This window comes from Mixophyes fleayi, chromosome 6 (assembly GCF_038048845.1).
Source record: "Mixophyes fleayi isolate aMixFle1 chromosome 6, aMixFle1.hap1, whole genome shotgun sequence".
In the NCBI taxonomy this organism is placed as follows: Eukaryota; Metazoa; Chordata; class Amphibia; order Anura; family Limnodynastidae; genus Mixophyes; species Mixophyes fleayi.
Genome location: NC_134407.1, coordinates 63,719,666 through 63,745,039, shown reverse-complemented (window position 1 = coordinate 63,745,039; position 25,374 = coordinate 63,719,666). Strand labels below are relative to the sequence as shown.

Here is a 25,374-nt window from a genome sequence, read left to right as displayed (position 1 = left end):
TGCGTTCCCACTACTTACATGAATGATATGATTGGACTGAAGTTTGTATTCTCTGAAATAACTTCTCCTGTTACTATTTCAAAAGATTTAAGTAGATGGCTTGCTGTGTAGAGCTTGATAGGTTCTTGTTGCTCCACAAGTCGTTGAAACATATAGAGGGTTGAAATACACCTCGCTTCCACCTCTTGTTTTAATTGATGACGTAACAGACTATATTAGTGTCAAAACCGTTGACACTAATAAAGTCTGTCATTCCAGACTATACAAGTATCATTAATTTTGCCAATAATTGTCAACAATTATACCATTGTCAACAATTTGAACTTGAATTTGAATAACCTGTAATGGTTGAATTGAAATGGGATAAGCTCATATTGGATTATTTTATTAACATCAGTGCTGACATTGATAAGGATGAGGATGATGATGAGTAATTGAGGAAGATGCCTGCTCTGCTTGATCTTTAATCAATAGTCTAACTTTCATGTTCCTTTTTGCTGCATGAGGGCCAGACAAACACACACACACGACAATACACTCTCCTGACGATTGGGTGTGGTTGGGGCAGTATTAAGCAGACTTAAACCCAGATTCCTCTGGCCAAATGAAGGATGACTCAAATATTTTGCAGAATAGTTTTGAAATTTTTGCCCATTTATATATCTTCCGTCATCAATTTGTGTTCAAATCCTTGCAGCGATTAGTTCTGCTACTAGGAATTTAGAAAACGTGTAACATCTTCCAGTTGTCACAGGGTTAGATTCCTGACTTTGCACAGCTGATATGGAAATTAGAACGAGGAAGAGGTGTAGTTTGGCTTTCATGTAAGTTAACTACACTGATTTATAGTGCAGACAATAATAGAAGCTTGGCTGGGGCTTCTATTAACAAAAATTACCATTAGTGTATTTTTATGTTTATCTTCTTAAAGACACAATGTCATATCCTGGCTTTGTAGATGTGATACCCTGGCTTTGTAGAAGCAGTGAGGCACTCTGCGTTGCATCGCATTATTAGGAACCATTAAGGCCATTATGCAAGATCTCACTGTTGGAGGCAGGGGTACACATGTTAGTGGCCTCATGGTGTCGAGGGGCCCATTTTACAAGAACCAACATTATGATCAAAAAAGTTGCTACAGTCTAACCCATTGACTGTTTGCTTTAGCAGCCTCAAATAAAATTATTGTTCTAAACTCTAGACAGTGAAATATAACATTTTAAACTCTACGTTCAAGGAGTGATGGGCATGTGATCAAATGTTGTCAGCGGGGCCATAATTCTTATTGGCTGTCCTGTGGCCAGGTCATGATAAATCCAGGGGAAGCTTACAACTTTGTGCCATGATATGCAGAATACAGAAAATATTTTCAGTTAAACAGTAAGCACCCAGTGTTCTCCCTCCACAAAATACAGGCCCTGGACACTGTTTTTTCTAAGAAAAGACCTAGATAAGGATTTCTCCTCACAATATATGCAATATATGTCTTCATCATATAATAACCCACCCTTCTAACTTTGTACAGAGCACTGTTAATGGCAATACTATATGGCTTTTACAAATATGTAGACTTGAACATGGAATTGATTATATAGCTTCCTAAAGAGTGTGTACGGCAATAGGAGGAGCTGGTATAAGATTCCCTGGGGTATAAATGGAGGGAGTAGGGTGGGCTACATTTATAAGGCCCATTCCGGGTTATCTAACCAGATAGCAAGTTGTTAGTAATCAGGAGATGAACCTGATAAGGTGCTGTTAAAAGGCGACTCAGCAGTTCTTTCAGTCTCTCAATACCTGGGGAGAAGGTTAGATGGCTCTTGAGAGATAGCGCATTTTTTGATCACCCAATGAGGGCTACTTAGAAAATGATTTTAATAGAACATGTCAGCAGCAGCTAAGCTTGACAGAACCTCTTGGTCTTGTGCAGAATATACTCTATATGCGTATCTGCACAATATAATATACTTTAATGTTCTAATAAATAATTGGTAATATTGTGAAAAAGTAAGTGCAAGTACTCTTGTTAGAATGTTATCTGTCATCATTTTCTCAGTAACCAACTTTGCATTTGCTTAACAGACTGGAAAGACTATGATGGACGAGATATCAGGCAGAAGGGTCAGATTGAGGCATTGGAGCGTCTATACCAGCAGGTCCGAGCTGTTCATCAACATTACAGCTGCCGAGGTATGAGTAACAAAATAAACTTTGCCAAACTTGACCTCTGAGTATCTAAAATTACCTGTCTGCTAATTCAGTGAGTTTCATTTCATGAAAAAAAATTGTGTGTCCCATGTCCTTAGTCGCATCAGGACAGCAGCCAAAGAAATAGTTCCTGTAGCAATATTAAATTTTAGTACTAAAAGAATGAAATGTGCAAAGTAGGTTTCCATAAAGGTCAAACATAGAATAAATGCATGCACGACTTGGATGTTAGGATTTAGGAAGATTCTTATTGCCACTTGTAGGATCTCTTTTTTTATAGTAGCAGATTTCTCTCTCTTCTCTGGTATTTTACAGTTAAAGACTATCTCCATTGTTCACTAGCAGTTAATATGGCATCCCCCTAATCTAACTTTTTTCAAAGTCACTTTACATTTTCTGGCTGGCTGTCAATGATCAGTGAATCAGCGACATTTGCCACTGCTGCATCATACATGATGTCATAGACAACCAGCGACACCTGCGACCAGAGGCAGGATTAGCGAGCTGTGGGCCCTGGTGCAGGGAAGCAGGGAGGAGGGAACAGGGACCCACAGCTCTCTAGTTCTTCATAATCTCCATAGGCCCGGTGCACCGCACCTTCTGCACCAATGGTAGTTCCGCCACTGCCGGTGACCACTGTATCTTACATGCTGTTATAGATAACCAAAGATTATAGCTCCATACAGGCACCAAACCTTAGTACACGTCGTCATATCATTATAGTGAGAAGAGTAAAACCACTGTCAGAATTAGCAAAATAATAGCTGTCTTTTTGAGCTAGTTTTTTTTACTTTGTGGAATATAGAACAAAACTGTGTGTCTTGTATACATATAGGGCATTTATATTGCCACGTAGCCAGTATCATTTATATATGTGATTAACCAAGCACTGCTTAATCTTTTCTGATTTGTTTTTAGTAATGTAGCCTGAAGTACATAAGTACATATTTTTAAATACAATAGAAAGTCTAGTTTATGAAATTATTTTGGCTTGGGAACACCATTATTGTTTTAGAAGTAATTTGTTTTACTGTTTTCAAAAGACTTTAGTGTAGCTCTAACAACCTTTGTGTAGAAGGTATTTTTGGACCAATATGTGAGGGCAAGGGGTGCATACACTATCAGATATTTTTTCATAATATCAAGTTTTATATTTTGTCCAATATTTCACAAAGTAAAGAAAAAAAAATTACACAACTAGCACAATTTCTATTTCCGAAAGAGAGCAGATATAGCTTTCTCTCACATAATTACAACACAACTACCCAGGATAAACACATTCACAGCACACAATCACACATAATCACAACACATCTACCCATGATGCACAGACTTGCACAACTACTCTGTACACTCACATTGACAACACAACTACCCTGGACACTCACATTCACCAGATAAGTACCCTGAACATTCACATTCACCAGACAACTACCCTGAACACTCACCAGACAACTACCCTAAACACTCACACTAACCAGATAACTACCCTGAACACTCACATTCACCAATTACCCTGAACACTCACACTCAGCAGACAACTACCCTAAACACTCACATTCACCAATTACCTTGAACACTCACATTCCCCAATTACCCTGAACACTCACATTGACAACACAACTACTCTGAACACTCACGTTCGCAGCACAACTACTCTGTACACTCACATTCACCAATTACCCTGACAACTACCAGACAACTACCCTGAACACTCACATTCACCAGACAACTACCCTGAACACTCACATTGACAGCACAACTACCCTGAACACTCACATTCACCAAACAATTACCCTGAACATTCACATTCACCAGACAACTACCCTAAACACTCACATTCACCAATCATCCTGAACACTCACATTCACCAATTATCCTGAACACTCACATTCACCAGACAACTACCCGGAACACTCACATTGACAGCACAACTACCCTGAACACTCATACTCACCAGACAACTACCCTGAACACTCACATTGAAAGCATAACTACCTTGGACACTGAAATTAACACCACACAGTAAACTAGTTTTACCAACCTGCTCTAGTTTATTGTACATATAATGAATATAGAATTATAAGGAAACATTTTTTTTTTCTCCTTATCTAGGATATATTAACTTGTCAGCTCAAATTAGGTGCAAGTAGAAAAAAATTACTGACTTCTAAACTTAGGGGATGACTTTGAGTTGGTCACAAGTGCGTTTGTACACCGTAATGTTGCCACCCATGATTACTATAGCTAGGATTAAATATTCAGTATTTGGTTCTGTGGGATGAAGCTGATTGTTAAAAGACTAGTTGGAAACATATGAATATTTTCTGTTTTACTAACGCTTTTACTATACTAGTGACCAAAGAGAAAGATATGTTTCCAGGAAAAATACTTAATAATTTTCAAACCAAACACTGCTTTTTTTTTCTCTAAATATTTTACACTTTCATTATACACCAACAAATTGAGGGATCAGGGATGAAAAGGCTTGTCTTAAATACTTGATGAAAGTGCTTTACAGCTCATGAAGTGCAAAACGTTGGATAGTACCCAGACGTGGTCAGAGAGCCTCAAAGGCAACAGGAAAATGTGGTTTGTTTTCATAGAAGTATTAACTTTCTTTCAAAGCCATTTGTCTCTTTCTGTATAAATGTGTAAATATTATTATTGAATTTTACTTGGATTTAAAGCAATATTTTTAAGTGGAGTACTTTAAACCAACCTGAAATTGAATGTGTGGCAACATAACGCTAGCCAGGATTATACTGAATTGTATGGGAATAATACCTTTTGTCCCTCCTAATAGAATGCTTATAATCATGATTCAGGGCCTCTTGTAGAATTGGATTTTATTTAAAAAACACAGACACAAATTGCGTAAAAAAGGACACAATTATGTCTGTATGTTGAGTTGTACGTATCTAATGTTGTATTTTTTCATACTGCACTACAGGTCCCAGCAGGCCCTGGAGGACAGGACATTCTAACACTTGTAGTTCTACAAATGACAGCATGCTCTGGCAGCTGTGGGTATGCTGGCACTTGTAGATTCTCAAGAACCAGCAAATACAAGCACTTTCAGGCTGCCAGGGCTTACTGTAATGTAGTGCCACAGAAAAAATACTGATTTTACTATATAAACAATATATTACCACCAACACCCACCAACATGGGGCTTTTTTCTTCCAGGGAAGGGGGCGCTTTTTTTTTGCTGGTCCAATTCCCTTAGGGAATTCAGCCTTATGCTGAGCAGGCTAGAGTTGAGTGACGAGTATCTGCTTGTGCTCCCCCTTCTGAATGTGCTGCAATTACATGAACATGCCCTTACTGCATATGACCTACGCTTGCACTCCCCATAAGTAGTTACAAGTGGACGGTGTGTCTGAATATGCATAGAGATGTATGCATACATTTTTTTTGTGCACATGTGCAGCACAAAAATGCATAATAAATGCACTTTTGTGCAACTCTACATACAGTCATGGCCAAAAGTTTTGAGAATGACACAAGTATTGGTTTTCACAAGGTTTGCTGCTTCAGTGTTTTTAGACCTTTTTGTCAGATGTTGCTATGGTATGCTGAAGTAAAATTACAAGCATTAAGTTTATGCAAAGAGTCAATATTTATAGTATTGACCCTTCTTTTTTAAGACCTCTGAAATTTGGCCTGGCATGCTGTCAATCAACTTTTGGGCCACATACTGACTGATGGCCTCCCATTCTTGCCTAATCTTGCTTGTAGTTTGTCAGAATTTGTGTTTTTATTGTTTGTCCATCTGCCTCTTGAGGATTGACCACAGGTTCTCAATGGGATTAAGGTCTGGGGAGTTTCCTGGCCATGGACCCAAAATTTCGATGTTTTGGCCTCCAAGCTACTTAGTTATCACTTTTGCCTTATGGCAAGGTGCTCCATCATGTTAGAAAAGGCATTGTTCATCACCAAACTTGTTCTTGGATGGTTGGAGAAGTTGCTCTTGGGGATTTCATCAGAGAAAATGACTGATCCCTGTACCTTTTGCAGAATATCAGTCTGTCCCTGATGTTTATCCTGGAGAGAAGTGGCTTCTTTACTGGCCTTCTTGACACCAGGCCATTCTCCAAAAGTCTTCACCTCACTGTGCGTGGAGATGCACTCACACCTGCCTGCTGCCATTTCTGAACAAGCTCTGCACTGGTGGTGTCCCAATCCTGCAGCTGAATTAACTTTAGGAGACAGTCCTGGTGCTTGCTGGAAATTCTTGGGCGCCCTGAAGCTTTCTTTACAACTAATGAACCTGTCTCCTTGAAGTTCTTGATGATCTGATAAATGGTTGCTATCTTACTAGCAGCAATATCCTTGCCTGTGAAGCCCTTTTTGTGCAAAACAATGATGTCTACATGTGTTTCCTTGTAGTTAACCATGGTTAACAGAGGAAGAACAATGATTTCAAGCACCACCCTCCTTTTAAAGCTTCCAGTCTGTTATTCTAACTCAATCAGCATGACAGAGTGATCTCCAGTCTTGTCCTTGTCAACACTCTCACCTGTGTTAACGAGAGAATCACTGATCTGATGTCAGGTGGTCCTTTTGTGGCAGGGTTAAAATGCAGTGGAAATGTTGTTTTGGGATAAAGCTCATTGTCATGGCAAAGAGGGACTTTGAAATTAATTGTAATTCATCTGATCACTCTTCATGACATTCTTGGGTATATGCTAATTGCCATCATAAAAACTGAGGCAGCAAACTTTGTGAAAAATAATGTTTCTGTCATTCTCAAAACTTTTGGCCATGACTGTAAATACCTCAGTGTTTAGGTCAACACAGTAATGTTGGGCCTGGTTCATTAGTGATCTTATCTTGTGCAAAAGTTAAGATGCTTATTTTTAAGAAGAAACGGGGAGATAAGAGTGAAGTTAAGATGGATTTTCATCTTAACATAAGAAATTCTTCACTTGCGCAGTGGATTTTGCTTCTTATCTCCCTTTTCTGAGCATGCACAGAGTGGATTTGCTTAAGATAAGCAAAAAACGGCAGATAAGATCACTAATGAATCAGGCCCGTTGTTTCTGCCAAAAATTATGTTTCTTAATTTTAAAAAACCTTATGGTTTATTAAACTTTAGAGATCCACCACTGGGCATATAAGCTGACCATCAAGATATTTTTGTCTTTACATTCTGAAGAGTGCTGGTTTGTTGCATAAATTAGTCCATAATTAAGCCTGCAACACCAGAACATAGAGGAACATTGTTGGAGAGGTGGTGATTTCTGCAACGGGGGCTATAAATCTCTTTATTGGCTTTTCTACATTTATACAAGTTCAGTTTATTGGTTAGTGTATAGCCTCCTGCTACATTAATTACATTGTCAGCAATGTCTTTATTTGAGCTTTTTATTTTCAGTTCCCTGGGATAGCACAAAAAGCTGCTCTCTAGATATAAATCCAACCAATGCAGAGGGTGCAAGACAATGGAAACAGTTCTGCCTAGTAATGTAAACCCATTGGCTGAAAACAGTTCTCGTGACAGTCAATCTCCACAGTGCCATTATTTTATTGTTCAAACTCTTAATGGTTGACCCACTACCAATCCCAATTTATTTATCCCAAAAGTAGCCAAAAGGCACTGTCACAATTTCCTAATAGCTCACTGAGGCCCCTATTTATTATTAGGCTGTCACATTATTATGTGACAAAGATTTTTCTAACTATATCAGTTACAATTTACTTAGAAAATATCACTGGAGCATCTAAGTAATACTCATGCTTGCAGGTTCTGGCTTCCTGCTTCACACATATGCAACGGAACTGGAAACACTTTTGAAACTTTTTTAAAGAAAATGAATTAATTGGTTAGATAACCGATTTGAAAAAGTGCTTTTAACATTTTTAATAAATATAAACCATTTTTGTCCTTTGTTATAGCCAGCGCACATGCACTAGGTCAGGTTTGCAGAGGTATGTCTCTCCTATAGACTCCCGTCTGAGTTTTGGTTGATGAGGAAAAATCATTTCACCATCTCTAGTGCATCTGACTGGTTGATGTCATCAGAGCTTGGAGAAAAGTCAATATAAGAGACTCTGTTTCTGAAATTCTCTGCATTGGGAGGATGCTGAACATGGGAATAATATAAATAAGATGGGAAAGGAAGAGGGGAAATGAAGACATCAAGAAAAAAAAGATTAAGTAATGAAATATAATTTTTTTTTTAAAACAAGCAGGGGATTTTATTTTGTGTGGCTGGATATATGGAACAGGGGCTTATGGGTCCCTGCCCCAATACAGAGGGAATCTAGAGAGGGGGCATAGTTGCCGCCTCTTGGGGGTCCCTTTTTTCCTTAGTCACCTGTGCACCAGGGACGCTTGGAAGAACCTCTGCATATTTTAGTGGTGGGGCTGTTTATAATTAATTACTAATATCAGCAATTACTCTTATCTGTCTAGTGTTGGTTAGACAATTAAAGTAAATGCCCGATTGGTTGCCAAGTTTAGTGCAGATTTATACTAATGAGGAGTGTTAGTAAATACAGCCACTTGCTAAAACTAAACTCTGCAAAAATAATCTCCACAGAGATGCAAAGGAGTTGTACTACCTGAAGTGGAATTAAAACATTTTTGGAAAACATTATCCCTCCTTCATTGTTGAAATTCCCTGACTTCCCCAGAATATGTGTCTTAACTAAATTTGAATTCATACTAATGGCAGTCATTGCTAAATATACATTTGGAACTGTCTGAAATTAAAGATGTCTGATCTTTACTACAACTATTAATAAATGCACAAGACTGCATGGACTGGTCCCTGAGCGGTATAGCCTCCTTGTAGCTCAATGTTCATGGTAGAAGGACTGGCATCCTACTCATTGCTTGTAAGGAATCCCATTTTCTTTCAAGCAATAAAATTATTCAAGTATATATATATATATATATATATATATATATATATATATATATAATATAAATGTCTAGTGGCGTGTGTTAATCTGTCTGTGTGTGTGTGGAAAAAATAAAACCAAGCTGCAGCGCCACCTGCTGGGCGGAGTTATACACTGACCTACTAAATTCTTAGTGTGTGTGGAAAAAAAAATTCAGAAAGGGCTGAAATTTGGTATACTATGTTTTTAATTTGTTAATTTAATTTGTTAATTGTTAAAAGTGTTTATAAAGATTTAAAAAAAAATATATATATATTTCTTGAAGGAGAAGTGACAGTTGGGAGTGGTTGGTGGTTGCCGGGGGTGACAGTGGGGAGTGGTTGGTGGTTGAGGCCTGGGCTATGGCCCAAATGCATGACAAGAACCTTTTTAACACCTTAAGTAGCTTGATTTGACTAGAATGCATGAGTATCATGCACGGGTTAACTTGTGTGTGTGTGTGTGTGTGTGTGTGTGTATATATGTGTGTGTATATATATATATATATATATATATATATATATATATATATAAATGTATTCCAGTCAAAGGTGGGTGGTTATAGGATACTTCAATGTATATTGGCTAAACATTATGTATACAACATAACATATTAATACTGAGAAAAAGCTTTGCTAAAAGCACCGTTAACATTCTGCTTACATCATTCATAAAATCACGAGAGCAGTTACATAATTATGTCACTGATGACATCCCATAAAACATCTCAGTCACTAATCACTGACATCACTTTCTGTGATACCAATGATCGCAGATTATGACAACACATTGCAAGATAAATAATGAAAGTACACAACCTGCAAGTTTAAATTAAAGGAAGGTGTTGTTGGAGATGCAGAACGTTAACAGTGCTTTTAACAAAGCTTTTTTCAGTATTAATATGTTATGTTGTATACATAATGTTAAAGCAATATACATTGAAGTATCCTATAACCACCTAGCTTTGACTGGAATATATTTTTTCAATACCTATTAAGTGGCTGCAGTATGGAAATGCAGTTTAGAAAAATTGTTTGTATTGCCCGGGATATGTACAATACAGAAAGTCTACTGAGTGTTATTCTTCTAATCTGGAGGGTGTTACACTCTTAAACCACTTCCGTCTGCTCTGAGTGAACCTACTTGTGGAGCATTATAGAATGATGCTGTCGTTAAACAGACGTACAACCTATATGAACTATGCAAGCAGGAAGCTAAAGGTTATTTTATAGAGGAAACTCCACATTTGTACTCAATAAAATGGTTTAACATCACTAATTGTCCACTTTCTTGACATTTCAAACTTGAGACTTATACCTATAGATGGAAACTAATACTTTGCTGGGTCCAGGGCTCGTTACTGACATCATTGACTTTCATTAATCCGTCAAGTTAAGCCAGTGAACACTCAAACAGGCTGTTAACATTTTAGTGCTCTTTAGCTAAGGAAAAAAGTAAAATTCAAAGTGTGTTCTTACTGGCTTTTCTTCACCATGAAGAGAATTTCAAGTGTTAACAGATGATCTGTCCTAATATGTTACAACGGTGTACTTTATTTTAATTATTTTTGAACATGCAGGAGACACACAAACACACACAGTAAGTGCACTTCAAAATACTTTTTATTCACCTATGCACCTATCTAGACTTCCCAGCCCAATTGAAGACATGCATCTAATTGCCAGCCTATCAGATATGCTTCTAGGCTTTTAGAGACACAAAAATCTGTAGATATGCACTATACAGAATTATAACCATCGCATGAAAGTTCAACCTTCTAATGCTTTAAATCCACCCCTTTATTAAATTAAACCTTTCATTTTCATTTCTGCTTAAAATACTGCTTAGTTATCTCATGATAATCATGAGAGTGAGAGGACATCTGGGTGTATATTTACTAAACTGTGGGTTTGCAAACGTTGAGATGTTGCCTATAGCAACCAATCAGATTCTAGTTATCACAATTATTTAGTATATTCTACAAAATGACAGTTAGAATCTGATTGGTTGCTATAGGCAACATCTCCACTTTTTCAATCCCACAGTTTAGTAAATATACCCCCTGGACTGTCTTTGCTAAATGTTGCTAGAGTTAAGTGAAGTTGTGACAAATTTTCGCACAAATACTGTTTCACAATGGAAAAGGCCATTTTCACAGATATGCAAAGTTTGGCAGCAAAATCTATTCACTTTTTGCTTCACTTTTACACAGAAAGGCCATTTTACATTGCATTTGTGCATCTGGTTTTGCAGATTTTACAGTCTATTAACAGAGCTGGGATGCTGATAGCCAATCAATTTTGCAGTGTGGTTTGGTTGTTGGGGTAGGGCTGGGAGCACTAAGGCTGGGTACACAATACAGAAAATGTCTCCCGATGCGATATCGTCAATGATTTTACCAACGTATGAAACTCTCGGTCAGCATGCCGATTCATGTGTACACATGATTCACGTTTTACAAGATTTACCTTCAGATCTGCTGTCCTCATCTATCATAACCATCGGCTGAGAAGATCGTGACTCTGTAACTCTATACAGATCTGCCTATATTGCTGGTCGTGAGTACATACACACTTTGCCCGAATTTGCCCGACATCGTTCCATTGTTTATAAAGATTTTTAGTCCAGTTATAAAATCAAACAATACGATGTGCTTTGGAACGACAAAACATGATCATGGGAGCCTACACACTAATGCGATATCAGATCTAATGGTTGTTTATCGTGTGATTGGCACGATAATTGGGTGAAAAACCTGTAGTGTGTACCCAGCCTTAAGGTAAAATTATGCCTGCAAAGTGTGCAAATGTTGCAGCTAAATGAAGAAAGAAGTAATTTTCCACAAAACAGTTTGGAAAATTTTGTTCCTCTCTACATATGTAATTTTTCTGTGTTTCAAGATTTTTTCTACATTCGAAGTACCCCAAAAATGCACATCCTAAATGTTTCAGGTGCGTTTCCTAAAGGGGGGACTTCAGTTAGCCGCAGGGTGCCTCCCTCCCTCCACAGGCACTGCAGTGTGATGTAACATCGCAGATTTCTCTTCACAATATTGAGGTACCGTAATACCTGGAAATGTGCACAGCGCGATGTTCATGTACTTTACTCAAGGTCTAAAGTAGTTACAGCTTAGAATACATTTCCTTTCGAAACTTTTTTTTGCATATACACATATCTCTATGGAGGGACAAAGTATGTCATTAGCATTTTGGATCATCTTCTATCAATACAATATATACGTTTTTAGTGTGAGTGCAGAAAATGCAGCAGAGTCCAGTAAAATATTGGGGTGCAGATTACCCCTTCCATCTGACTTATGGTGACATCACCAGACTTTCATCATCATCATCATCATCATTTATTTATATAGCGCCACTAATTCCGCAGCGCTGTACAGAGAACTCACTCACATCAGTCCCTGCCCCATTGGAGCTTACAGTCTAAATTACCTAGTATAGACACACACTCACACATAGACAGACCGACAGACAGACAAAGATTTTGCACCAGAATAGGACAACTGGGCACCCAAATAAGATTCCTCAGAGGGCCCATTTACTGTAATTGGTAGCATTCACCTTAAATCATATCCCCTATAGGCTCTGATATGCCTGGAGTTGCCCTACTTTAGAGTTTTCCTTACCACATACCTCCCAACATTGCTCTCTACAGCAGTATGACAGGAGCGTGGCCATGGCACGCGCTTGTGTGCCCACTCCCGATGTGGTCATGGGCAGACACCACGGGGGTGCCCTTAGCACTTTTAAAGTGCTGGGATGCCACGTTCTCTCCTCCTTTCCCGCAAAAAAACCCTTCATTTCCCTGTGCAACAGTGTGCACCGCATCCAATCAGCACTGCTCTGCCAAGCAGTGTAGCAATACCCCCAACCTTCCCACCGATCGAGACAAAGCTGTTCAGACCGTGGCGGCAGTTCTGAGCCCTCAAATCGGGACTGTCCAGTCTAAATCAGAACAGTTGGGAGATATGTTATCATGATCCCATGATGTCTGTTTATCTACCTTAGTATAATTTATTACCTTTGCTATAAGCCCTTTCAGGCTTAGAAAAGCACCCAATGGGCTGAATGATAACACGTCTGATATGCATAAAGAAAATGCCTGTCCATTTACAAAACATTAGTATAAATATTTTTCTTTTGAAACATACGTATGTACTTGTAAAAGTTATTGGTAAGCATTTATAACAAGCTGCATTTATGGGTTTTGTCAAATATGAGAATTTTTTTTTTTGCCTGCTTCATAAATTAGATGTTGTTATACCTCTCTGGTTGTTGTGTTTGTATAGCAATTTAAGGCCAATTTGCTTATGTGTAATTGTGGTCTGACCGCCTTTTAAATTATTTCCAAATTTGTTATCTAGGAGGCTTGTTTTAAGTGGTGCTAGTTAAACATGTCATTAAGGGAAAGGCTAAATAAAAAAAAAGTCATGCTTTAAGACAGAAAAAGGAAATGGTTTTATTTTGTGGTTAGAAGGAATAATTTGCTGCAAGTTGAAAGAATTTCAAATATTGCATTTTTTTTGCCAATTGTTTATAAATCACATTTTAAGTTAATTAAGATGAATCTGGGACTGGACGAGGTGGGAAAAATAATTAAGCACACAAAAAAAATTGTTCTTTGAAGCGGAATGTAGTTTATTTGTGTTTCCGACTAAATTACAGCTGAGGGAGAGAATTAGTTGAGACATAATTCTTGGATAAACTGTGTCTTATCCTAAATGCTCCATATTAGTTTTCAGGCAGCTGAAAGACATTCTTCAACTTTCAGCTGATACTTTGATGGCGAAAGAAAAAAGTTTGACTGTTAAAGCTCTTTGGAGCCAGTGTTATCATGAACAGACATCCGCCAAAAAAGGAGATTTAAAGGAGAATGAAACTGTGCTGTAGAGTTATGTGTGTGAAGATGCTTAATGAGGTACAAAAATTTACTCATCTTCTCATCTAAATTGAAGCCATATATAGTTGATCTGAAAAGTCTGAGTTTATAAAGCTATTCCTTAGCAGTTACTTTATTATTACTTTATTATTTACTCTTTTATTGTCTGTTTTCATGCTTTACTGAGACATTTTGCTACTTTTCAATAATTTACATTTGTAATAAAATGTCTGCCAGTCAAGTGAGAAGAGTTTGCGATCTGCCTTATTGAAATGATCACTATACCATTTAGACAACGCAAAGACTGCCAGAGATATAATGGAGGACATTTATTAAAAGGAATGCACAGGAAACTATAAAAAAAAAAAGTTTTCATTTATCAAGAGGAAGGCAAGGCAACCACAGCCTGTGTGACAGTTGTTGTAACCTAGTATATTTTCTAGTATAGTTTAGTAATAAAATATAATAAATTATAAAATAAAATATCTGTTAGGGATAGCCTGGTGGCTTAGTGGTTAGCACTTCTGCCCCCAAACTGGGGTCATGACTGAGTTCAAATCCCAACCATGACCTTATCTGTGTGAAGTTTGTATGTTCTCCCTGGGTTTGCATGGGTTTCCTCTGAGTGCTCCGGTTTCCTCCCACACTCCAAAAACATACTAGTCTGTTAATTGGCTGTGTGTGTTAGGGAATTCTGACTGTAAGCTCCAATGGGGCAGGGACTGATGTGAGTGAGTTCTCTATACAGCGCTGTGGAACTAGTGGTGCTATGTAAATAGCTCATCATGATGATGATGATCTGTTGGTTTCTATGGATCTGGAATGCACACAAATGGCTATCTATTTTGTTAATGCCCATATTACCCAATGTCATAGTTGTCAGCTGTACCTAATTTCTAGAAACAGTCCCATGTTTTTTAAGATTTGTCCCTAGTTTTATATTCCTCCTTGAAATGTCCCAATTTGTCAATACTAATTTCTCTTTATCTTTCATTCTGTCTAGTAAACATATTTATTATGATTTCTTATTTTCTGGAGTATAAAATGCAAAAAAAATCATTCTAACCAAATACTGTAAAATACATCATGATAGCGATAGTCCACCAAGGTATTTGAAAACAAAATTTACATTTAACACTGACACAATACACATATTAATGTCTGGGGGAAGAAGGAATAATTGAAATCTGAACCATTTGGGATAATGTCTGTGGTCTGATTGACTCTTCCATTTCCAAAATGGTTCACCAAAATTTCTTGCCACAGTCACTCATATTTAGTCAAGGAACTGCCCCAAGAAAATCAATATCTGCCTAATTTTGTAGGTTTGCTGATTCATCTGCAAATATGCACACGTAAAAAAGTGAAAAGTCACTTTCAAGTCCAGCTTACTGACACTTGCCACCACCTTCATTCATTACAACTTTTCTCTTTTTCTCCTAAAATACTATTCCGTATACCTTTACGTCTTATATGAATTATGCAATGAGGAAACATCAGGATTGTTTGTTTTTTGCACTTGTCACGTGGTCAAAGTTTGAGTAGATATGTACTGTTCTACAGATTGTAACTGGAAAGTGCAAGATGTGTCCCATTAAAAGAATGAGACCCAAATTCTGCCTCCTCAGAGGTGGTAGAAACATTAAGGACCTCATTTAGAGTCGGACGCAAAGTCCGTTTTAGGCACATTCAGCAAAAAAACACTACCACGCATGTGAAGATAGCACCAAATCCGCCTGCATCTTGGACGCAATTAACACTTGCGACAGCTTGTGACTCACTACAAGAGAATGGGAGGAACACGGATTTGTGAAGGCGTGACCATGTAAATACGTCCTAGTTGCAGTGAGGCGCAGACGCAACACACGTCAAAACAGGGCTAAAGCTGTGCGGCAGGAATTAGTTGACGCAAGCTTTAGCTAGCTGCAGGAACTGCTCACAGCTCCATAGGGTATTAAGAGTGGGACGCAACTGGGGTTACTTGCCACTCATAATACCCTACCAAGCTGCGGCACACTCCCACACCTACACTTCTTAAACGGACTTTGCGTCCGACTCTAAATGAGGTCCTAAGTCCTTTTCTGGGGAGAAAAATGTTGTTCACTCTCACTCAAAGCAGTGAATATCCCCCTAAATGTCTTTGCCACACTTTTTATTGACCTAATCCAGCAAAATTGTATCTCATTGTTGCATATAGAATTAAAATCAGATGCACCCATATGCTTTTTCTACAGTCATCAAGGAAGCACCTGATCTGCCCTGGGTGTATGTGCACATCAGTAGGCAGGTGAGAAGAGCATTTATGCTGTGAGTTTGCACTTTTGCACAAGTCTTAATAGGAGCTAAATTTACTTGGCGGATAATTCTAACACATGCTAAAAAAGACACAAATCATAGTTTTGTTAATAATTTGACAGGAAACAGCTCTGAGATGTTCCCCATATAGTTCCTAAAGCTCTCAGGCAAAATACGATTATGTTCTAGGCTGTAGAAAACATCTACATGTAAATAAATCTTTAGATAGATACAGATTCTAATTGCTTGAATGCATTTTTTATATATAAGTTAGTTTTGATTATATTTAAATGTACAACTGTTCAGAGCCTTCCTGTGGAGGGAATTTTTTTTATAAACTAGCAGTAATAAGCTTTTATTTGATTGTGAAGCAATTATCTAAAATACATTACTAGGAAATTTCAATTTTGTAGTTTATTGTATAAATTGTTACACTTAGGAAGAGGAACATAGACAAACTAATTTGGCAAGGTAATACATACCTACTAAATGTGAAAACTATTTAATTTTGCAAGAATCCTTCAAAACAATAATTTTTAATTCCACCCACTGTTTAATGAAAATTTTCATCTGTATTTCACATTGTTTGTATAATATAATGAGCTAGCAAGATGTATTCATAAAGGTTGTAAGTGTGTGAATACAAGCTCCTCTCATATATTCAATATACTGGTAAGAGTAACCACTTGTTACTGTTTAAAATGTCAGTTATGTAAGATCTTGCTAAATATGTGTAACTATGTATTATACATGTGATCATATAGAGAGATCATACATGATTAATGGCTATTAGTTGTGGATCTGAAATAGGATTTTCTTTACTACATACATACCAATAAATAGTCATTAGATAAAAAACGTTGATGCAGACCGATCGTAACTATGTGTGTGTACCTAGCATTAGGCCATGGCCCAGTCTTTGGGGACATTTGGGAGAAGACAAAACTAAAGAGCATTATTAATACATATTTTGTTGGTTAAGAATAAAAAGTGAATGGATTGGATGAAAGAACTTCGTTTATGTAAAGACACATTTTGGGTTTTTTTTACAAAATATTAGAAGCAACAGTGGTGCTTCATTAGCATGATCAGTATTATTAATGTTTTTGATATTTAAAACACTTAGCTAGTCTTAGCGAGCTGGCATAATTATTAAGAGATCTGCATTGTGAATAGAGATGCTGGAAATCATTTTTGCACCCGGTTTGTGAAATCGATACAAGAATTAGCTCAACCATGTTCAAGTCTGTTCACCCATGTTTGTGTTTGAGCATAAATGTTTTTAATGGTGAATGGTGTACCTTGAATGGCAAACATGAACATCAAAATTTGAACACTATAATGATGGCTGTTTGAGTTAAGCAAATATTTTTTATTATTTTAAAACTTTGTTTAAGTATTGCAAAAAAAAAAATATATTTGGAATGTAAATTTTAATGCAAATGTGAAGTGAACCTCGAACCTCAAGTGTGAACTGCAAATGGTGAATGTGTGTTTCAAATTTGCAACCTCATATTCAAATTGTGGTCCTTTGACGATTGGCCCACAAACATGTTTGTGACCTTTCAAACATCTCAAATTGTCTTCTTGACTAGACCTAGGGCTAATCAGTGTGTGACTAGTTGCTATTTTTAGGGGATGAGAGTGAGGGCAGAATAACATATAGCATCCTCGACATATAACACAGACAAAGTGCTGAATATACATGAGAGCTTGTCGTAGTAGGTAGTTATGGTAATTCATTTGAACACCTAGAGTGGGTCCATGTGTTAAGGCTAGCATTGCTTTTAAGAGACCCACAGTTAGGCTACCCCTAATTATGACCACCATACCCTGGTCTGAAAAGTATGTAGTTTACTGCAGTGGGGGCAAAAACAAGGAGCGCTACCATTACTGATCACAACCAGTACCAGGTTTGAGGGAATTGACTTAAAATGTAATTTCATACATGGGCAGTGGAACATATGGACATAGATAGTGTCAGAGGTTAATAAGGGTGAGTTACAAAAAGTGCAAATATATAGATGCGTAATGCCATCTTTGTTACATGCAGATGTGCCTATTCTATAGCAAGATAAACAGTAGAAAGTGTGAAGATATCATGTCAAAGTCCAGCCTACTATCACTTAAAGTCAACTCCCTTTATTAATTTTAACTTTTCAATTCAGTAATCCCTCTATAAATGTGCCTTCTCCACTCCTAATCTAATGGAAACAACTTGTTCTGCGAATAAAAAAACAAATGTTTTGTGTGTGGGTGCAATGTGAGGCACATCCATGCAGCCAGCCTGCATTTAGATGGTAATACACTGAGCTCCCATGTTCCCCCAACAGAAGATACATAATGTTGCCCCTCCATACACAAACTGGTATCTTAACATCTATGTCCATGCACTTCCTTGCACAGAAATAAGTGTGTGGTGTCACAAAGCCCATATATATTTGAGCCTGATGCAGAGTGGGTTGCAAACTGGGCATCATTTATGCTAAAACAAGCTGCACCAAAGTAAGTAAAGATAGCCTATTTCCGACCATATGTTGAGCCATACGCATCTTAAGATACATGCAGGTCTGCACCAGTAGCATATGTGCCAAACACACATCCCAGGCACTTTCTTCTCACTTGCACCCATGTTTTTATCCATTTATTTTATGTGCACAAAGCACATTCGCTATTAGGCATCAATAAAACTGTAAAATCCTCTCTAATACAGAATAGACAAGTCCCTGTTTCATGTACGAAAAATAAATGATTTGCCTAATCACACAAAAGCATAATATTGACACAGTTATAGACACCGTTGAGGGCACCAGCTAGAATTTACACAACCGAACAGGAAGGCACGGAGTCTAATGCACCCCCGGTCTTCACCAGGGACCCCTGAAAGGAGGTATGGTCTTGGCTGCGTGGGATGTGCAGGTTGCGGTTCTCCAAGTCTGTTACCAGCGCGGTGATGGTAGACAGGAATGGTCAGATGGTCCGGGTCAAGCCAAAACAGTAGCGCAGTACATGGGGAGAACCAGAAGAGGCATCAGCAACAAGCAGGAGGTCAAAGCCAGACAGTCTTTGCAGTACCAAATCATAGTCCAGGAGAAGAAGCCAAGGAACAAGCCAGGAGTCAGCAAACCACTATGGAGAATACAACTGGAAGTGCTGGAGCTGGTGTGAACCAATACTCTGGCACCCTAATGGTGATAAAGTGTTGTTTAAATAAACAGCAGGAAGGGCTGATTCGGCGGTCAGAATCAGCTGACCGCAGACAGGACGCCAGAGCAGTCCGTCCCGTTGTCTAACAACGGGACGCGTCCTCGCATGCGCGCATCGTGAAACCGGAAGTGCGTCCCGTTGCTAGAACGCATCGGGCACAGAGGACAGGAGGCCATCCCCTGCACCTAAGTGGAGAGCGAGGACAGCGCCTGACAAATATATGTTCGAGTAATGAAGAAAGCACCATCAGTGCAATGGCAAGCAGCTAATCACAAGTGGTTTGCTAGTGGTGGAGACCGTCATCATCATCATCCACTATTTGCACCTACCTCTGACCACCTGTAAATCTGCAAACGGTGCATATGCGTGTGCCCACTCTCTTGGCAAAGTAAATTCACACATCCAGAACATTGATATGTTAGGAGGACAGTGGAGGGCTGGAAAATTTTAGCTCGGGGGACAACACTTGACTCAGCAGCCTATTAGGAACATTTTAAAGGAAACAAATGCAAGTGGCCCAGTGACCCAGCCCTAGGCAGCCCACTATGGGACCGACTGGGGGGGGGGGGGTAGAAGCCCCCCTTTCCCCCAGCCCAGCCTGCCCCTGTGGGAGGATACCTGGAGGCTTCCTAAGCCACTGGAGGTGCTTCAGGCAGCAGGTGATTCCCTGCAGAAAGGAGAGACTCGGGGTCTTCTAAAAGTTGCTCTACCCCAGAGTCGATATTTATAGAGCATGTGTTAACATGCTATAAAGTATGTTTATAACATGTTAATAAATGCTATTGTTAAAGAAAAGAGTTCTATCAAAAATAGATAACAGGTATCTCCTGTAGTTAGCAAAAAAAATAGAACAATAAAATATGCAAAACAAATGTAGCTCTAAATAGTGAAAATTATCCCAGCTTCCCGAGTAAACACTTAATTGGCCCTGAAGAGGGTTAAAATTTAAACAAGACAAGTTTTTCATAGACATAACAGTAGGACAACATTTTAAAATCAAGTAGTGCACAGCAAAGTCCTTTCTTTATTGAATTTTGAGTATGTGACTGTTATACAATTCTATTTGTGAATATTGCAGAATTCTTACAACAACATATATCTGCAAAATATTTAGGAATTATAGTTATACTACTATTACCTTTCCACTTATTGTATGAGACATTAGAAAAGTCTGCTGAGGTCAGGTACCATAATGTCAACATTCTCTATTTCTGTAGCAGTTTTCTCTAGTGCGACTAAATTACTATTTAAAACCACAAATGAGAAGAAGATTGATGAACAAAAGCAAGAATATGGATGGTCTGATAGATTGTGCTGTCACACAAAATGAGGTCTCCATATATTAAAAAAGAGGTAAAAAGACTAATCATTACTTGGTTAATATATAAAAAAAATGTTATTTAATACTGGAGACTGGGAGCGAATGGCTGATATTTGAAGAAAGAAAACAAACTTCACAAAATAGCCGGGTACTAAAATAAAAATAATTGAAACCATGCTGCGTCTGTACGGGTTGTATCCATCACTGGTTCTTGGATGCAGCCTATTATGACTAAATCATCCAGGGACGATCTTGTTTTCATATGTCTAATCTTCTGGAAAAGTTCTTATGGAAATAAAGTCATTCATTTATCTTTATAATACCATAGAATCTTAGCATGACTAAACTATCGTGATTGCTTTGTTTGATAGCACATTGAATTGCATAATATATACATTTTTTTTTCTAATAATTTCTTAATATGGTCAAGTAACTTCTAGTACACATAAAAACAGGAAAACAAATATATAACCTACAGAGCCAAATGGAAACAATTTTAAGTTTAAGCAGCTTAGTACGTATTGGTAACTGCACACACATACAACGCAAGGGTGTTTTTATTGCAGCACTTTTCAATGAACGGCAAAGCTTACTAAGATTTGATGATGGATGTTGCGAGGGTACTGCAAACACTTTAGAGTTTAAATAAATTCCATGGGCGTGCATGTTCCATGATAATAGCTGGAAAAGGGAAAGTTAAAAAAAACACTTTTTTTTAAAGTAAAATAGACATCAGGGGGTATATTTACTAAACTGCGGGTTTGAAAAAGTGGAGATGTTGCCTTTAGCAACCAATCAGATACTAGTTATCATTTATTTAGTACATTCTACAAAATGACAGCTAGAATCTGATTGGTTGTTATAGGCAGCATCTCCATTTTTTCAAACCCGCAGTTTAGTAAATATCCCCCAGCCATGTATTAGCCATCCTGGACTGGCTAACTTAAATAGGTAAAAACACAAAGGAGGTAATTTATGAAGCACAAAACATTAACTGAACATTGCAAAGCCAAACGTTGGACTCTTGTGTGGTTCAAGTACATCTAAATTTCCATCAAGATGTGTGGGTTTGTAGATCATGATGGCAGTGGAGGAGCAGAGACAGAGGGGAGGAGATGTGTGGAATAGACATGCTGTCTTGTAGAGCAAAATGATTGAACTGAGATAAAGGGGTAGAGAGTGGGAATTTTTAGCAGTGTTACTTGCTGTGTGGAAGAGCACACTTTTTTATTCTTAATTTGCACAGAGCAGAGGTTATCATCCTACACCTTTAATGGGACTCATTGTAAGGCTCCATGTTGCACTTTCATGTGCCATGGCTGGCCCCAGGTCTAGAAGCTCCTTGTGCAAGAACCTTTGGTCCCCCCCCCCCACTCACACACATACACACACTCGCACACACACTAAGTTTAGAAATTAAGTTTAAAAATTAACTAAAAAAAAGCATTTTTCACATTAAAGAAATACCAGGGACTCACAAGGATGTAATTGAAATAATACAATGTTATGTTTTATTAATATAAATATATTAAACTGTTCCTCCCCATCATACTGCTCCACCTCCTTCATCATTGCACCGCTACATTATCACACTGCTCCCCTTCTTCATTATACTAATCCCCCTCCTTCATCAGTTCCCCTCCATCATCACACTGCTCTCCTCCTTCATCATTGCTCCCCTCCATCAACACACTGCTCCCCTCCTTCATCACACTGCTCCCCTCCTTTATGATTGTTCCACTCCATCATCACACTGCTCCCCTTCTTTAGCACACTGTTCTGCTCCTTCATCACACTTTTCCCCTCCTTCATCACTGCTCCCCTCCATGATCACACTGCTTGCCTCCATCATACAGTTCTCCTCTTTCATCATACTGTCCCCCTTCATCACACTATGACCCTTCATCACACTGTTTCCCCTTCATCACACTGTTTCCCCTTCATCACACTGTTTCCCCTTCATCACACTGTTTCCCCTTCATCACACTGTTTCCCCTTCATCACACTGTTTCCCCTTCATCACACTGTGTCCCTTCATCACACTGTGCCCCTTCATCCCACTGCACCCGCGGATGCAGTAGGGTGAGCAAGGCAATGTCTGACCGCCGGGTCAGACTGTACCTCAGGCTGCTACTGTGTGCCAATCCCTATCCTAGGTGCTGAATATCTGTGTGCTACATGGAGAACCCACTAGGTTTCTGCTCCCCGGGCAGCTGCTCTTGCCGATCATGCCTTGAACAGGCACTAACATGTGTGACATGTAATAAAGACAGTCCCTATATTCTCTCACTCTAATGATTAATGCAAGCTATAAATGAGCCTAAACAAGCAGAAGAACTAAAATGTTAATTTTTTTGAAAGGGGTGGTACTAAAGTGGTAGCAGTTTTGAGATTAATCTGACATTGGAGATATTTCTGCCTCACCTAGGTGCACCTCTACTTTTCAGAAGTGTCTCCTGGAAAGAGATATTACTTGTACAGGGTTTAGAAATCCAAGTGCACTGGTGCAAAGCCAAGTCATTTTTATCTGCTCTGATTTCATTGATCAGGCCAAATGTGACCATATGTGTGCAGCTTTAGTTTCAATAGTGATGCAAACGGTGGTAGTCAGCATATCCGCAAAATTTATTTTTCAAGCACATTAATTCAAAATTCACTTTATTTGTACATGTAAGTATGTGAACATTTAGATTTAGTATCTGGTGACATATCCATTAGCAGCAATGACTTCAACCAAACATTTCTTAAACCTTTGTTTTAAGCTCACACAAAATGGCTTGGATGTGTTTTTTTTATATACCTCCTTCATTGACATTTGAAAGTGTTTGGAATGAACTGCTCACCAAAGCTTTTGAGTCAGGATAAATTATAATCTGATTCCAGGTTTATTATGGTCCATGCGAGTCTTGCACATGCGCAATTGCAAAAGAGGAATAGCAGGTGCATGTGTGACAGAGCATATATAGGCCCTAACCTGCCATTGTTTATATGTCTATTATATGTTTTGCTTCCTGACTTAGGTGTTACTGTCTATTATTTTTTTTATTATTTCATAAATTACTCTTTGGTGGAGGTATGTAGGGAGTTTTATGCAAAACCTGTGTTACAGGAACCACTGAAATTAAATTGAGAGCATTGGGGTAGAACTAGCACAATATATATTTGCTTTACAGTGGTAATAGACATAGCTCTTTCAAGTCACAAATTATGTGATGATTATGTAGTATATCTAATGACTGATTGTTATTTTCTGTTGAGTACATGTATGACAATGTATATTGTATGTAACCTTGTAATGTAATCTCAAACGTGTGCTTTGCTAACTGACATGAGTCTGTACTGCAAATGTCAATAATCTGTTGACAATAGCCAGACCAGGGAGAGATAGGCATTTCTGAGGAGTTTGAAGCCCCAAAGTTGTAAACTATCTTGCCAAGCAGAACGAGCAGAGATGAGAACTCAAGGTCCTGTGAACATTCCTGATCTCAGGACATCCCTAGCTCACTTTGAAAGCCCTGTGACATTTGGGAGATCAATCTGTCCTTATTGACAGCTAAACTCCAAAGGTGGGGGGTGAAAGCTATGTGGAAAAAGGTTTAAAATCTTCTGTCTTAGACAATAACTTGTGCATTTTTATGAGGGAGTCTATCAAGACTGAAATGTCCCATATTTCTCAGTTGTGTTCCCTCACACAACAGGTTTTAACTAGTAAGTAGTGAGACTGATTTAATTTCCTATTTTATTTTCTGAAACTTATTTGTGCAACATATTGAATGTCTTGTTATTAATTTTTGCAACTAAGCCTTGTAACCATTTTTCAGATTAAATAAATTTAATATAGTGTGTTCTCTGTGATTCTTTGGGAACTTACGAAGCCCAGGAAGGCTCATGCTACATGTATATATGATTTAAGTGTGAAACATTAATAAGTGGTTCTGGTGAACGTAAGGACACCATAATAAATCCTTTGTGATGGCAGAAAAGGTGTATTCATTGCTAAGTGACTAAGGTGACGCCAGTCACAGCCAGCTGTTCAGATTGCAGTATCTGGGACAGGCTGGGTGTTCATGACAAATTACAAAACAGTTTCCACAAGAAGAAAAGTAACAGTCAGGCTTCCCCTATCTATGCACCTGACCATTCCAATTCGCATCAAGGAAGGTTTCAGCTTTGCCAAATCCATTGCCTTAGGATTGCCATAGACTTCTGCATCCAAACCTGAACTTCCTGTAGGGGCTCTTCCTACTTCCTCTTGGATAATACAAACACATATACATACACACACATCAATACATATATATGTCCATTAAATCCCTCTAATATACTGTATGTTCTAAAATCTTAGAGGGACTCACAACCTTGTACTATGAGTGAGTCAACTTGGTGACCTATACATTCATGGACACCTCCCTTGTAGCTCATCCTAGCAACAGTCCATGTCAAGGGAGGAAGGTCATAGAGCTTACAGTTCATTCAATGTGCCTCCCTCTAGGTACATGGTGGGCAGATAAGTCCCAAAAAGGCCCATCTGGTGGTTAAAAATGTTCATCAAGGGCCCT

General features: G+C 38.3%; 1 protein-coding gene across 1 annotated transcript in view; it reads left to right on the top strand.

Annotated features, from left to right (window-relative positions):
• Positions 1–25,374, top strand: part of ANKFN1 (ankyrin repeat and fibronectin type III domain containing 1) — a 396,769-nt gene that overhangs the window by 191,908 nt on the left and 179,487 nt on the right. The window contains exon 8 of the mRNA XM_075216743.1: positions 2,080–2,187. Within this exon, the coding sequence (XP_075072844.1) occupies positions 2,080–2,187 (108 nt within the window). The remainder of the gene's footprint in view (positions 1–2,079; positions 2,188–25,374) is intronic.